Consider the following 14,800-nt stretch of genomic DNA (forward strand, 5'->3'; position numbering starts at 1 on the left):
TCTGTAGTGATACTGCCCCGGAAACCCAAGGAGGGGTCGCCATGAGTCAGGTCCTACTCGACGGCATTTAACAACAACAACAGCAACAAGTGCCATCGAGTCAGCTCTGATTCATAGCAACCATATGTGTGACAGAACAAAACATTGCCTAGTGCCCACAGTCCTTGCGGTGCTTGAGCCAATCATTGCAGCCACTGTGTCATTCCATCTCATTGAGGGTCTTCCCTTCTTTGCTGACCCTCAGATTTACCAAGCATGATATCCTTCTCCTGAGAATGGTCCCTCTGACAACATGACCAAAGTAGGTGAGATGAAGCCTAGCCATTTTCACATACAAGGAACATTCTGTTGCACTTCCTCCAGGACAGATTTGTTTGTTTTCCTGTCAGTCCATGGTCTTTTTCATTATTCTTTGCCAACACCACAATTCAAAAGCATTGGCTCTTCTTCAGGGAGCTCTGGTAGCTTAGTGCATAAGGTATTTGACTGCTAACCAGAAGGCTGGCAGTTCAAACCCACCAGCCACTCCTCAGAAGGAAGACTGGGCAATCTACTTGTGTAGTGACACTGCCTCAGAAACTCAAGGAGGGGTTGCTATGATTCATTGTTCAAATTTCAATGTATATGATGCAATTTGAAAATACCATGACTTGGGTCAAGCACACCTTAGTCTTCAAAATGACATCTTTGCTTCTTAACACTTTATAGTGGTCTTTTGCAGCAGATTTGCCTAGTGCAATACAATGTCTGCAATACAATGTCTGATTTCCTGACTGCTACTTCCATGGGTGTTGACTATGGATCCAAGTGAAATGAAATCCCTGACAACTTCAGTCTTTATTGCCTTTATCATAATGTTGCTTATTGGTCCAATTGTGAGGATTTCTGTTTTCTCTGTATTGAGGTAAAATCCATACTGAACACTGTAGTCTTTGATCTTCATCAGTGAGTGCTTCAATTCATCTTCACTTATGCAAGCAAGGTTGTGTCATCTGCATATTGCAGGTTGTTGTTGAGTCTTCCTCCAATCCTGATGCCACATTGTTCTTCATATAGTCCAGCTTCTTGGATTATTTGCTCAGCACACACATTGAATAAGTATGGTGAAAGAATAACCCTGGCATGCACCCTTCCTGATTTTAAACCATGCGGTATCCCCTTTTTCTTTTTGAATGACAGCCTCATGGTCTATGTATAGGTTTCTTATGAGCACAACTAAGTGTTCTGGAATTGCCATTCTTCACAGTGTTATCCATAATTTGTTATGATCCTACACTGTCAAATTTAAGTATTAAATACTAAATAGTAAGCTGATTTTTTTTCCTCAATCTAATTAGTTCTTAGCCAGTCTGATATCTGGTGTATGCCATAGAATAGTTTTTCTCAAAGGAAAATCCCCAGGCCAGCAGCATCAGCATCACTTGAGAATCTGTTACAAATGAAGACTTTCCATCCCCATGCCAGTGCTATAGAATCAGAAGCTCTGGGAATGGAGCCCAACAATCTGTATCTTAAAAAATCCTCCAAGTGATTCTTATAACAACAATATATATTTATAAATATATTTATTTATACATATAGGGAGCTCTGGTAGCATAGTGCCTAAGGTACTTGACTGCTAACCAGAAGACTGGTGGTTCAAACCCACCAGCCACTCCTCAGAAGGAAGACTGGACAATCTACTTCCATAGTGATAATGCCTCAGAAACCCAAGGAGGGGTCGCTATGAGTCTGGTCCGACTCAATGGCACATAACAACAACAACAACATGCATACATATATAACCAAACCAAACCAAACATAGATGTACATATCTTTATATATGTGCATTGGTTAATTTGCTCATAGTGGAATCCCTTTGCTAACACTGTTGGTCATAACTCAATCCCACATTTGCCAGAAGAGGCATTTCCACTGTGGAACATCTCATGAAGGATGCTAATGCATAGCCTGATTTCTTATAGAGGACTGAATCAGCAAAATAGATTTTTTTGAAGAGGTCAGGATGAACCCATGCTGTAGTGATTCAGGATAGCATTTACCTTTAGGAAGTAGACAGTGACTAGAATGGAGTAGAAGGAAGGCAAGAGTGTTGGTTATATTCTGCTTCTTTATCTGGAAACTAGTTACATGAGTCTATTTAGTTTGTGAAAATTCTTTGAGCATTTCACTTTCTGTGTGTCTATTTAGGTTCACTATCTCCTCTTCTTTCCCCCAGAAAAAAGTTAAAATGTCATGTATTCATTTCATAGTTTATTATTTTTTAAAAGCTGGGTTTTTTTTTAAAAAAAAGACCAAAAAAAAACTGTTGCTGTCTAGTTGATTGTGACTCATAGTGATCCTATAGGATAGAGTAGAACTGCTCCATAGGATTTCCAAGACTAAATCTCAGTTCAGTATGGAAGCAGACTGCCACATTTTTCCCCCACAGATTTAGTTGGTAGGTTCGAATCACTGACTTTTCAATTCACAGCCAAGCACTTAACCACTGCACCACCAGGGATCCTTTTAAAAAGTTATAGGTTAATTAACTTTATAATAATAAAGCATGACATTAAGAATATTTATAAGTAGAATAAAATAAGTAATACTGTTTGATTATAATGTATTAAAATTAAATTTAACTCACCTTTTCTTTCCCATGCACAAAGGCAATAAATTACTGCTTGACCTAAAATAATAATATGTGCCATTTGAAAATGTTACTGATAAGAGATTACACACTCAAAATTATTTAATCTGGGAGCAAGGGCAGTAGTGGTTTAGTCGTAGAATTCTTGTATTCCGTCAGGACACCCAGCCAATGCACCTCAAGCCCAGCCACCACTTAGCCAATGAAAACCCTATGGATGGATCACAATTGAGAGTTGGATTCCGTTTTGTATGAGGTCCGGGGTGGACTCCATGGAAGCTAACAATTAAAGAGCAATGTAAAAAATTTACTTCTGAACAAATATTTGACTTATAGGTTAATTTCAACAGCACTACTAGAAAGAGTATCAAAAATCCAGGAGAGAGGAACACAATAGATGAATAGACCCTGATAGAGCAGGAGAAGAATATAGAACAGAACTCAAATTCTTACAAAGTCAGACTTACTGAATCAATTGAGACTACAGGACTCCCTGAGACTGTTGCCCTTAGATACTCTTTAAACCTTCAACTTATTGGTCCAGTTGTTATCCCAGAAGGTTACCTTTTAGTAAAATAATATTGGCACACAAAATAAAGGATATTATCCGTGAGTACAACTCTCTGTTGAAAAACCATTTACATGAGACCAAAAAACAGTTACTTTAAAACAGAGATGAGAAGATAAGAGGACAGGAAAATTAGTACTGGAAATGGAACAAAAAGAACACAGTTAAAGAGAATGTTGACACACTGTGGAAAATGTAACTAATGTCACTGAGCAATTTGTATAGAAATTGTCAAATGGAAACCTAATTGTGTAAACTTTCACTAAAACACAAAATACTATTTTTAAAAACCAGAGAGAAAGGACTACATTTTGGTAAAATATTGCAATTTTTTCTGTTTCTGAATTTTATATTTTCATGTATATAATTTTAAACTGTCTTTAATTTAAAGCCTCTCTCAGATAATCTGCTTATACAGCTTAATCATTTTGTTGTTATACAGTTTCATCAATGGACTTAATGATCCAAAAAACTGTGCTTCTAATCCTTTATCATTATGAGCGTCCTTGTGTTTGTTCATTGTCACCTCATGAATAGTTTCTATTTCTGTAAGCTTAATGCTAAAGAGCTCTATTAGTGTTGTGCCTAAGGTGCTTGACTGCTAACCAGAAGGTTGACGGTTCAAACCCACCAGCCACTCCTCGGAAGGAGGATTGGGCAATCTACTTCCATAGAGATACTGCCTCGGAAACCCAAGGAGGGGTTGCTATGAGTCAAAGATGACTCAACAGCACATAACAACAACAATGCTATGGGGATGTTGTTGGAGTTAGGAAAATATTTTATCTTTTCACTAATCAAATATGTTTTTTTGAAAGAGCTTGATGAATTCAAAATTAATTTAGTCTTCATTTCAACTTCTTTCCCCCATTCACCCTCATAGTATAATAAAGACAAATTTCTACTAAAGACATATATTTAAGAGTTACTTAAAACAAAAGACGGTAATGTGATTAAAATAGATATTAAAAAATTACCTACTTAAAGTTTAACCTGTTATTTTAATTTTTTAGCCTTAATTATAGTAGTGTTTGGGTCACCTTAATTAAAACGAAGTTTTGATTCATACTTAAGAATATTTTCTCTTCAGTTCCCTTCCAGACTTGGAACTTTTATTACCAAATAGCAGTACATCAGATTTGATTGAACAATGAGTTTCTTCAATAGAAGTCTAATTTGTAAAATATGGAGAAAAGTATAATAAAGAAATGACAATAAATACAGTTTTTAAAAAATAAGTAGGGGAAGAATTAAAAGCTTATTTGTTAAATATAAGTAACAGTGAAGTAAAAAAACTTCAGTATGGATTATTACAGATCAAAGAAAAATTTACTCTGACTTCATATCATGCATTAATACATTTTTTAAACCACATACTTTAGTTCCTATCAGTCTTCTATCTTTCTCTTTTGGTTGTTTCTCTCTCTTTCTGTGTCTGTCTCTCCTTTCTCACTCTCCTCCCTATCTCCCTTTCTCCTTTCCTCTTTCTTTATCTCTTTCTTACTCTTTCATTAGGTTTGGGATTTTGTTTACTTATCTTACCTTTTTTTTTTTGAATCTGACCATTCTTATAGTCTGTGGAGTGCATGAGATAGAATACAAAAATATTGTTGTAACTTCAAGCACTCAAAAAATTCCATACTATAAATACTAGTTCATTAAAAATAATAATAATAAGTTAGTTAGCGTGAAACAATGCAGCCAAATAGATGTGCTTATGCTCTTCTTCCCTTCTAGTGGGACAAAGCTCTGTCAGTTGCACCAGGAGTATCTGTGAAATACTGGAAGAAGTTAATGCAGAGGTAAGGCAGACAGTCTATGTCCAAATCTATGTTTTAAAATCAATTGTTAAAAGGAAGTAATATATAAATATAGTAAGACTTCTTATGCCATTACAAATAATGACTGTATTTTTTATCTACTGATACAAAATAAATTGGTTACAAGTCATTTTTGTGTTCTTGCATATGACCTGACCTCTGATGAAGGCAGTGGAAGGCAAATTTCTCCACATAGATGGAGGAATGACACATCAGGCAATGTACTCACTGGCTAGTATATTACTTTTGAAATATAACTGGTAAGATTTTCTGGTTACCAAAAGTAAGAGGAATACTTATTCTATAAATAATCTAAAAATCTCTCTGTAGAAACTACCTCCTGCTATTTCTCATCCGTGTACATAAGGGATGTACTGATGATTCAGAAAAAAAAAAAAAATAAATGATTTAACCATTGAGCAAACTTCATTAAATATACTTGTTTTACAGTGCAATAAACGAAGAATTTTGATTCTCAGAAGCATTAGTTTTCTGGTGCTGCTGTAACAAAGTACTGCAAACTGGGTAACTTAAAACACAGAAATTATTCTCACAGCTCTGGAGGCTACAAGTCCAATATCAAAATGTCAGCAGATTGGTTCTGAAGAAGAATCTGTTCTATGCTTCTCTCCAGATTTCTGTTAGTTCCCAGCAATCCTTGGTATCCCTTGGCTTGTAGATGCATCACTCTGATCTCTGCCTCCACCTTCACATGAAATTCTCCCCTATGTGTCTCTATGTCAGCTTTCTTCTCCTTATTACTCAAAAAAAACTCACTGCTGTCACTGTGGAAGACAAATTTCTCCACATAGAAGAAGTCGAATCTGACTCACAGTGACTGCTCCTTGGGTTTCCGAGGCAGTATCACTACAGAAGTAGATTGCCCAATCTTCCTTCCGAGGAGTGGCTGGTGGGTTTGAACCAACAGCCTTCTGGTTAGCAGTCAAATGCCTTAGGTACTACACCACCAGAGCTCCCTTCTCCTTATAAGGACATCAATTATTTTGGATTTAGCATCCACACTAACCCAGTATCACCTTATCTTAATTTTATCTGTCAAGACCCTCTTTTCAATAAGGTCACTTTTCACAGGTACTAGGGATTAGGACTTCATCGTATCTTTTTTGGGGACACAGTTCACTCACAACCTAAGACTATTAACCAATTCAATTCTATTCATTCATTCAGTAAATACTTAGTGCCCACTGTGTGCCAATCACGAGTCCCTGTGTGATCCAAATGGTTAAGCACTCAGATACTGACAGGTTGGCGACTCCATTCTACCCAGAGGCACCTCAGAAGAAAGGGTTGACAGTCTGCTTCTGACAGATCACAGCCATTGAAAACTCTATGGAACACAAATCAGCTCTGACACGTGGCATTACAATGAGTAGGAATTGACTTGATGGCAACTAATTCTGGTTTATTTGCCAATCACTGTGCCAGGGCTATAGATTATTATGGTATGAGTAATTACTTTGCTTATGGCATAAAAATTAGAAACTTACTTTTCTTTTATGAGACATGGTTTGGGAAAAAATCCACTGCAGCTCACACACACAAACAAAAATCAATCAAAGGCTCAACATGAAATCCAGAAGGATTAGCACATTTGCCATGGGAAAGTAGACTGTTCCCTAGCACCTACTTTCCCAGCAGTAAATTAAGCAACACCTGGCTCCAGCCCTCAGACAGTAGGCTCCCCACCCTAAGCTCTAACTCTCCCCAATATTTCTAAGTTCCTATAACCTTATTGCACAATTGGGAAAGTTATTGCTTCCACTAAATCCTTAATAAAGTCAAGTTAGCAGAGGGCATTTATTTCACTGAACATTTTTGTTTTGACCTCAGCCAAAATTTAATTGAATGACATAAAATCATTTAGAATGATTTCTAACATTCAATAATGTTAATACTAGATTGCTTATTTATAGTAGATACCCACAGATTTAAAATGTAGTATATCCTAAGGTATATTGGAACAGAGGGAATCTGATAGACCAGTATATGTGGGCTGAGCTTTAAAGAATGAATAGGAGGTAACCAAATAAGGAGGCTAGAGAAAGCCTCTCTACAGGCTTAGAGAGCAGCATAAAGGATTGAAAAGGAGGCTACTCTGTCTGGGAGTCCCTGGTTGGCACAAATTGTTAAGCACTTGGCTACTAACTAACAGGTTGATACTTTGAATTTGCCAAGAGGCACCTCAGAAGAAAGGCCTGGTGATTTGCTTCCAAAAGATCACAGCCATTGACCACAGTTCTGACATACATGGGGTAGCCATGAGTCAGAATCAATTTGATGGCAGCTGTTTTTGTTTTTGTTTTTACTGTGTCTACAGTGTGATAGCATAGTGCCTAAGGCACTTGACTGCTAACCAGAAGGCTGGCGGTTCAAACCCACCAGCCACTCCTCAGAAGGAAGGTTGGGCGATCTACTTCCATTGTGATACTGCCTCGGAAACTCAAGGAGGAGTCACTATGAGTCGGGTCCAACTCGATGGCACATAACAACAACAACAACAACAGAGTGCAGAAACCAGGGGCAAGTAGTGCCAGGTGTGAGTAGAAAAGTAGCCTCATGTCAGCTGTTCAGGGCTTTACAAACAGGTGAACGTGTTTGTTCCCCTCACACACACACTCTCTATGAACAAAGGAAAACAGCAAAGGGTTTTAAACAAGGTAAAAAGTGACCTTCTCAGATTTGCATTTTAAATAATCACACTAGCTAAAATATGTAGGGCAGATTGGAGAGAGTATTGCTTAGCCCTGTAGGGTCATAATGAGTTGAATTCACTCAGTGGCAGTGGTTTGGTTTATTTGGCTTAGATTATACTTTGTGTGATTGTTAGAGTCTTTCTAACCCATTATTGTGTTCACTAAAACACTAAAAATTCTGCTATCTTTAGCTTACATACTTGATTAATCCAGTAGAGAGTTGTTGTTGTTGTTGTTGTTGTTGTTGTCATGTGCCGTCAAGTCGGACCCGACTCATAGTGACCCCTCCTTGGGTTTTCAAGGCAATATCACTACGGAAGTAGATTGCCCCATCTTCCCAGTTGAGAGTAGATAGGCCATTACACATACCTAATTTACAACTTATTTTCAGATAAATAAATTACTTGCTTTATATAAACTACATTAATTTTAAGATCTGAAATGTTTCAGCTATTTAATATGAAAATACATATTTTTCTAAAGACATACAATTACACAATTACCTATAGTATTTATTTTAGAATGCTTTTATTTATTTTCCATATGTGATTTGGCTATAAAATGTAACTCTTTTTTTAAAGAAAAGTGGTTTGCCAAAGTATGAAATTATCTTTGGAATTTTAGATATGCTTTCAGAAAATTTGAGTCTAACTGAGAACCTTGAAATTACCATATTATAAAAACATGTTTTTATTTTATTAGGAGAGCTGACCAGTTAATCCAGGAAGATAAGGATGATGTCATTCCATACTGCATAGCCACTGGTGATGTGAAAAAATTAGTCAGTTTTTTTGTGTCAAGAGGTCAACTTAAAGAAGCTCTGCTTATTGCACAGGTACAACTACAATATCATGTGAGCCATAGTCATTGCTGGGCAAGTGGGTAGAAGGAAGAAGTCTGTGTTGATTGGCTCACCTTCACACGATTGACAAAGCCATGGGTGGCTTGGCTTCCACCTACCTCCCAGCCATCTCTTGACATTTTAGGTATACGTGTTTGTTCTGGTCACAACTGGACTTTATTAGATCTTTAACTATACCAGCAGCTCAATGCTGAACGTTACACATGCAGCTAAATGTTTTATACTATACATTTGAGCAACTTTTTCTAGTAATCATTTACTTAAAACTATATTTTGGTATTCACAATGGAGTTAACATTTGATATTTTCAGATTCTAAGAGGTATTCAAATTGTTGTATAAATTAAAAATATTTAAGTATGCCTTGCTCAGTATAAAATTCTGAAATTTGTCCATTATTAATGATTAGCTTTAGAAGATTAAAGATTTAATTAAATTCTAGGCTGCTTGTGAGGGAAATATGCAAACCCTACATACTCCTACAACTAAAGGATCGTCATATTCTGATGATGTCTACAAGGAAGACTTTAATGAGTGAGTGATTTGTTGTTTGTTTTTGGTTAATATTTCTTTATGGCTGGTTTCCTTTTAGAAGTTTTTGAGGGCAATGTATGCCATCCTTCTTTGCACAGAGACAAGTCCCCTACTGCATTTCTCACCACAATCTAGTTTCTTAATAGTGTCTATTGGTGGAAATGTCAGGCATGTGTGCAGCCTGCACACATTTTATGTCTCTTCCAGAAAAGCATTTCAGTAGAGAGAATGACAAAATACCTAAATATTTTGGGACATTAGCATTATGAAAATTAGGTGTGCTTCTTCTTAATGTAAAGTAAGTATATAGTACCACAATAATGAAGTTTGACATTCCATGACCACAGTGTAGTGTCATGAATAAATTTATTCCTCTTTTTTTTTTAAAGAAGAAATCTAAAAAAAAATTCTTCTAAAAAAGAAATGAAAATTAGGTATTTTTCATCCTATTATTCTTTTTATGATCCTGTAGTCTACATCCCCCTTCTCCTGATTCTTTTTATTACCCTAAAAAGAGGATATCGATCTACTTCCGTAGTGATACTGCCTCAGAAACCCAAGGAGGGGTCGCTATGAGTCAGGTCCAACTCAATGGCAAATAACAATAACAAAACTCTTAGGGCCCCCATCAAGTAGAAAGGATCATAAAACTTTAAATAAATAATGTGTTGAAAGTGGAGTATTCCCCCAGAATCTTGGGTGCTATTCTCTGCCATTTTTGAATTAATATTTTAAAGACTTACCACATACATATTTTGTGTACAACATAAATTCTGAAGTTTTATTTCAATGTGTTACCTCCAAAGTTAGCTTTTCCTATAGTTGAATTATAAATTATTCAGTGCAGGATGGTAAATTTTCTTCTTAAACTTCTTAGACCATTCTTTGGATAGTTGTGGCGGGCTTATTTATTGGCTTTTGTACCAGGAATGATCTTTTCCCTTATTTTTCCCCAAAATTCAAGCTTTATACTTAAATCAAGGACATCAAATAAAACCCTATTTGTCCTTTAATAAGCCCATTATAAAGGGGCATTAGTTTACTTTTATTATGGAATTTCTATGTTTCTATAAAGTATATACTTTCTTTCTTTCTTTCTAGACTTCTGCACAAAGTCAGTAAAGAACTGGCAGAATGGTATTTTCAGGATGGTCGAGCAGTGCTAGCCGCATGTTGCCATCTATCTGTAGATAATATTGAGGTACAATATTTTAAATTGGTTTATGTGAAGGAGAAGCTTTTTAGGTGTGTCACGGTTTTTGAGAAAGAAAAAAAAATTGTGATTATTTCTTCCCTGAGGTCTGATTTTGCATGCTTTCTAAGCCTGAGTAATATGTACTAAATAAACACACATAAACTCTATAAGCTGTGAGCTCTTCCTTCTTTTTGTCACAAGATATATATTTGTAGCAACCTAACTTTAAGCATTTCATCTCGTATGGGTATCTGTGGTGTAGTAAGGGAAAAAAAGTACCTCTAGATTTATATTCATAAGACCTGACTTTAAGTTGATTTTTTTAAGATACTGACCTTGAGCAGGTCACTTAACTTCTCTAAGTTTCAGGTGTCTTCAACTCTGAAGTCAAAATATCAAAGCCTATTTAACAACCTCACGTGTAGTCATTAGAATTATGAAAATGAATGCAAATGAAAGCACTTGTTTTTAAGTATATATAAGTATATTCCTCACAAGTTCTAATTTTGAAGTACTTTTCATTTGACTTGCTGAGGTAATGAGAAAACTATTAAGCAAAGCTATAGATTCTATTTTGCAGTTTTACTATTTATACTTAAATATAAATGTATATTTATGGAATGATTGTGATTGTACAATCTTGAAGAAGCTTTTAATAATTACATATTTCTGATAGAGAGACTGAAGGATTTTGAGGATATTGCAGAGACTGATATTAATTAATTGTAAAAATAGAGGCAAGTGTTCTAAATTCTTAAGTTTTGCCCTTATAAGATATCCTTCATTTCACTTTATTAGTTTTTCTATCTAGAAATTGTAGTCACTCTTACATAGGTACTTAATAGGAATATTATAATCAATATTTCATAAGAATAATTGATTTGTGCCTTAATGCTATTTTATCTACTTCATGAGCGCAAAAGGGAATAATGATCCTATACAGCATCTATGTAACTTAAATAAATGCTTTTCTTATTGAACAAGCTTGCTATGGCATACCTGATTCGTGGAAATGAACTAGAGCTGGCAGTCTGTATGGGAACAGTACTAGGAGAGTCTGCAACACCAGCAACCCATTATGCCTTAGAATTACTAGCAAGAAAATGCATGATGTTTCCAACGTGGTAAGAATTTCTAATTCAAATAATAATTTAAAGTGATGGAATATATTTTTAAAATATTATAAATTGTATTTGGTGATAATAAACATTGGTAGAATACAGGATCTCTTTTTTATATGTAAAATACAAACTTGTGGGAGGAAACGGTGATACATGAACAAAGTAATGATCAGAACTACCATGTTACATAAGGAAAGCTGCCATGACCCATTGTGAAGTAAGCCAGTTGTAATTTCATAATGTTTCCAGGACATAAAACATCATGAAGCAATAAATGTGTACTTCTTAAAATTATGAGGACAACTCATTTCTGTTTCTTAAACTTCTTCATATATACATAGACTCATTCTTGTCAGATCCTGTATCCTAATGTAAGGCTTAGAAAATAAAGTCACTTTTCTAATGGAGCGTAATAAGCAAAGATTGTTTGACTGGAGACTTGAAACAGGCCAGCTCTCTGAATTTTACTGATACTCTAAGATATAAACCAAACCAAAGTAAACCCACTGCCACCTAGTTGACTCAAACTCACAGTGACTCTAGAGGACAGAGGAGAACGGCACCATAGGATTTCCAAGGCTATAAATCTTTCTGAAAGCAGATGAACACCTCTTTCTCATAAAGAGTGGCTGGTGGGTTTGAACTGCTGCTGACCTTTAGGTTTGCAGCTGAGTGCTTTAACCACTGTGCAACACCAAAGTGACTGTCCTCTAAGATACAGACCTGGTGAAATCACTTAGGTCACCTGGAAATCCAGGTTAAAGCAATCTTAGCTTACATCTGCAGAGCTATCTGTTCAAATCAGATTATCTGTTCGGGAGTCACTGTTAGGAAAGGCAAGATGCTGCCACTTAATAAATGTTACTGAATAATGATGGTTTTAGACATTTATCTTCTCTTTCCCCAAAGTCTTGCACGTTAAGTTTCTAAATGAATTTGTTTATTAAGACTTCTCCCCACTACACATCCTAGTACGCATACACCCCCCATATGGAGCTATACAGGTGATGATAGCTATGTACACTACAGATAATAAAAATGACAGTTAACTAACACTTCAATATTGCTTGCTGTGTGTCAAGCACCGTTTCAGGCACTTTACATATAATAACTCACTATGTTCTATGAGTTAGTTATTGAATTTTCTGATGTCTCAGTAACTGATAGAGCCAAGTTGCAAATCTACATAAAGTGGGTCCAAAGTCTGCACTTTAACCACCACACTCAGAAAATAAGCAGCTCTTCTCATTCTCCTTGTGGAGATCTGAGTACTTCATAGTGAATCAGGAATGTGAGAGCTATTCTGATTTTCACCCATATCAGGCAGTGATAAACGAGTTCCCTCCCCCCAAGTCAAATGCAGTGGTATCCTACTGTGGTCTTAGCATTTAATTCTGGTCTTCCTCAAGAGCTCCTAGTTATCCTTTGATCAAGGCTATAATGGTCAATGACATAGTTACCATGGTTTATCACATACCCCTCCTAAGGCATGAGGTCTAACTCAAAATTAGTTATTCACAAAGATAGTTGATTCTATGCTAAAAGCTATCCTATCATCTAAGTGAAACATTATTAGCTTTTTTTTTTTTTAAAAAAAAAAAAAAAAGGTGAAAAATATCCAAAGAGAAATATATGGGAGCTCTGGTGGCATAGTGCCTAAAGCATATGACTGCTAACCAGAAGGTTGGTGGTTCAAACTCTACTCATAGTGACCCCTCCTTTGTTTTCCAGGGCTGTATCACTATGGAAGTAGATTGCCCAACCTTCCTTCCGAGGAGTGGCTGGTGGGTTTGAACTTCCAACCTTCTGGTTAGCAGTCAAGTGCCTTAGGCACTATGCCACCAGAGAGTACATATATTTCTTTTTTGGATATTTTTCACCTTTTTCTAAAAAAAAAAAAACTAATCATGTTTCACTTAGATGATAGGTTGCTTAAACAAAAATATATTTAAAACTTTTTCAACTGACTTTGTATCTCGGTTACTTTTAATAACCAACAAACTTTTATTTCATCCTCCCAAGAGTTCTTACTTTATACTTCCATAGATATACATCCCAGAAATCAAGAAAAAGTTCACATTCTTAGGAATATAGTGACTGATTAGGTTTATCTCCAGGGGAAATCTGTAATCCTCATGGCTAGTAAAAGAGCTCCACAGATTTAAAAAACTAACAAAAATTAAGTTAGATTCATAATTTAATTTCCACAGAACATTAATAACTTTATAAACAAAAACCATGTCATTTCCTTTTTCTTTTTTATGTTTACTGGTAGGAGTATACTTCCTTGTATTCATTACAATTTTATTTATTTATTTATTTATTTTAGCTTTCCATCTGTTGGATACAGGTATCTAGCTTTATATAAAAATATATGTCTAATTCAAAAGAATTGTTTGCTATTTTATTTTATTACTAGAGTGACAACCCTGTATTAATAAATGTTCATTACCTAATTTTTTTTTATTGCTTTGTGCAATGCAAATTCATTTACATAATTTAGAGTGCACAAAACTTGACTATAAAGTAATGCGAACAATTCCTATATTGTAGGTACAAAATCAGTCTCATGATTTTATACTTAAAACTTGTAAAGTAAATGAACTCTGGCTTTCTATAGTATCCCATATCTGGCTTTCTACAATATCTCATAACACCTAAGTCAGCTAAGTAAATAAACATACCTGTTCTGATGGTGACTCTGCTGGCATACTGCTTAAGGCATTTGACTGCTATCCAGAAGGCTGGTGGTTCAAACCCACCAGCCACTTCTTAGAAGGAAGACTGGACAGTCTGCTTCCATAGTGATACAGCCTTAGAAACCTGAGGGATCATTATAAGCTGGAAAATGACTTGACGGCAGTGAGTTTGTTTTTGTTTTTTTGTTCTGATAGGGAAATTTAAGAATTTAGATAATTTGTTTGGTCTGTATCTAATTCAATATTGATACACCTGCACATTAATATACTCAATTTTTAATAAGTAGTGCATTACATTAAAGATTGTATAAAATTAACTGAGTAGCTATAAATTTCACTTCATCAGGATATAATTCTTAGGTAAGTAAATCATGAAAGTTTTAATATAATTTTAGCACAGTTATTTTATACACTATAAAAGCAAATGGTAATTTCTATATTCTCATGGGTGTTATGTAAAACTTCTATTAAATTGTAGTATCAGAAAACACAAAGTCATTCAAACATTTTTATAAGCCACTCCAATTTGGAACTTGGAAAACAAAAATTTATGACCAATGATAATAAAAAATGTGACAGTTTGGGAGGACCTTCAAATTAATTACTAAATGATTAGGGAATGTAATGTGAAAAATCATTGTAATCTTTTAGCAATT

General features: G+C 35.3%; 1 protein-coding gene across 1 annotated transcript in view; it reads left to right on the forward strand.

Moving 5' to 3' along the window:
- WDR17 (WD repeat domain 17) overlaps positions 1-14,800 on the forward strand; it is a 170,482-nt gene that overhangs the window by 107,144 nt on the left and 48,538 nt on the right. The window contains exons 18-23 of the mRNA XM_042782268.1: positions 4,938-5,002; positions 8,437-8,569; positions 9,038-9,129; positions 10,231-10,330; positions 11,309-11,448; positions 13,775-13,795. Coding sequence (XP_042638202.1) covers positions 4,938-5,002; positions 8,437-8,569; positions 9,038-9,129; positions 10,231-10,330; positions 11,309-11,448; positions 13,775-13,795 — 551 coding nt within the window. The remainder of the gene's footprint in view (positions 1-4,937; positions 5,003-8,436; positions 8,570-9,037; positions 9,130-10,230; positions 10,331-11,308; positions 11,449-13,774; positions 13,796-14,800) is intronic.

Source organism: Orycteropus afer, unplaced genomic scaffold (assembly GCF_000298275.1).
Source record: "Orycteropus afer afer isolate SDZICR_OR568_19922 unplaced genomic scaffold, OryAfe1.0 scaffold00278, whole genome shotgun sequence".
NCBI classification, from domain to species: domain Eukaryota; kingdom Metazoa; phylum Chordata; class Mammalia; order Tubulidentata; family Orycteropodidae; genus Orycteropus; species Orycteropus afer.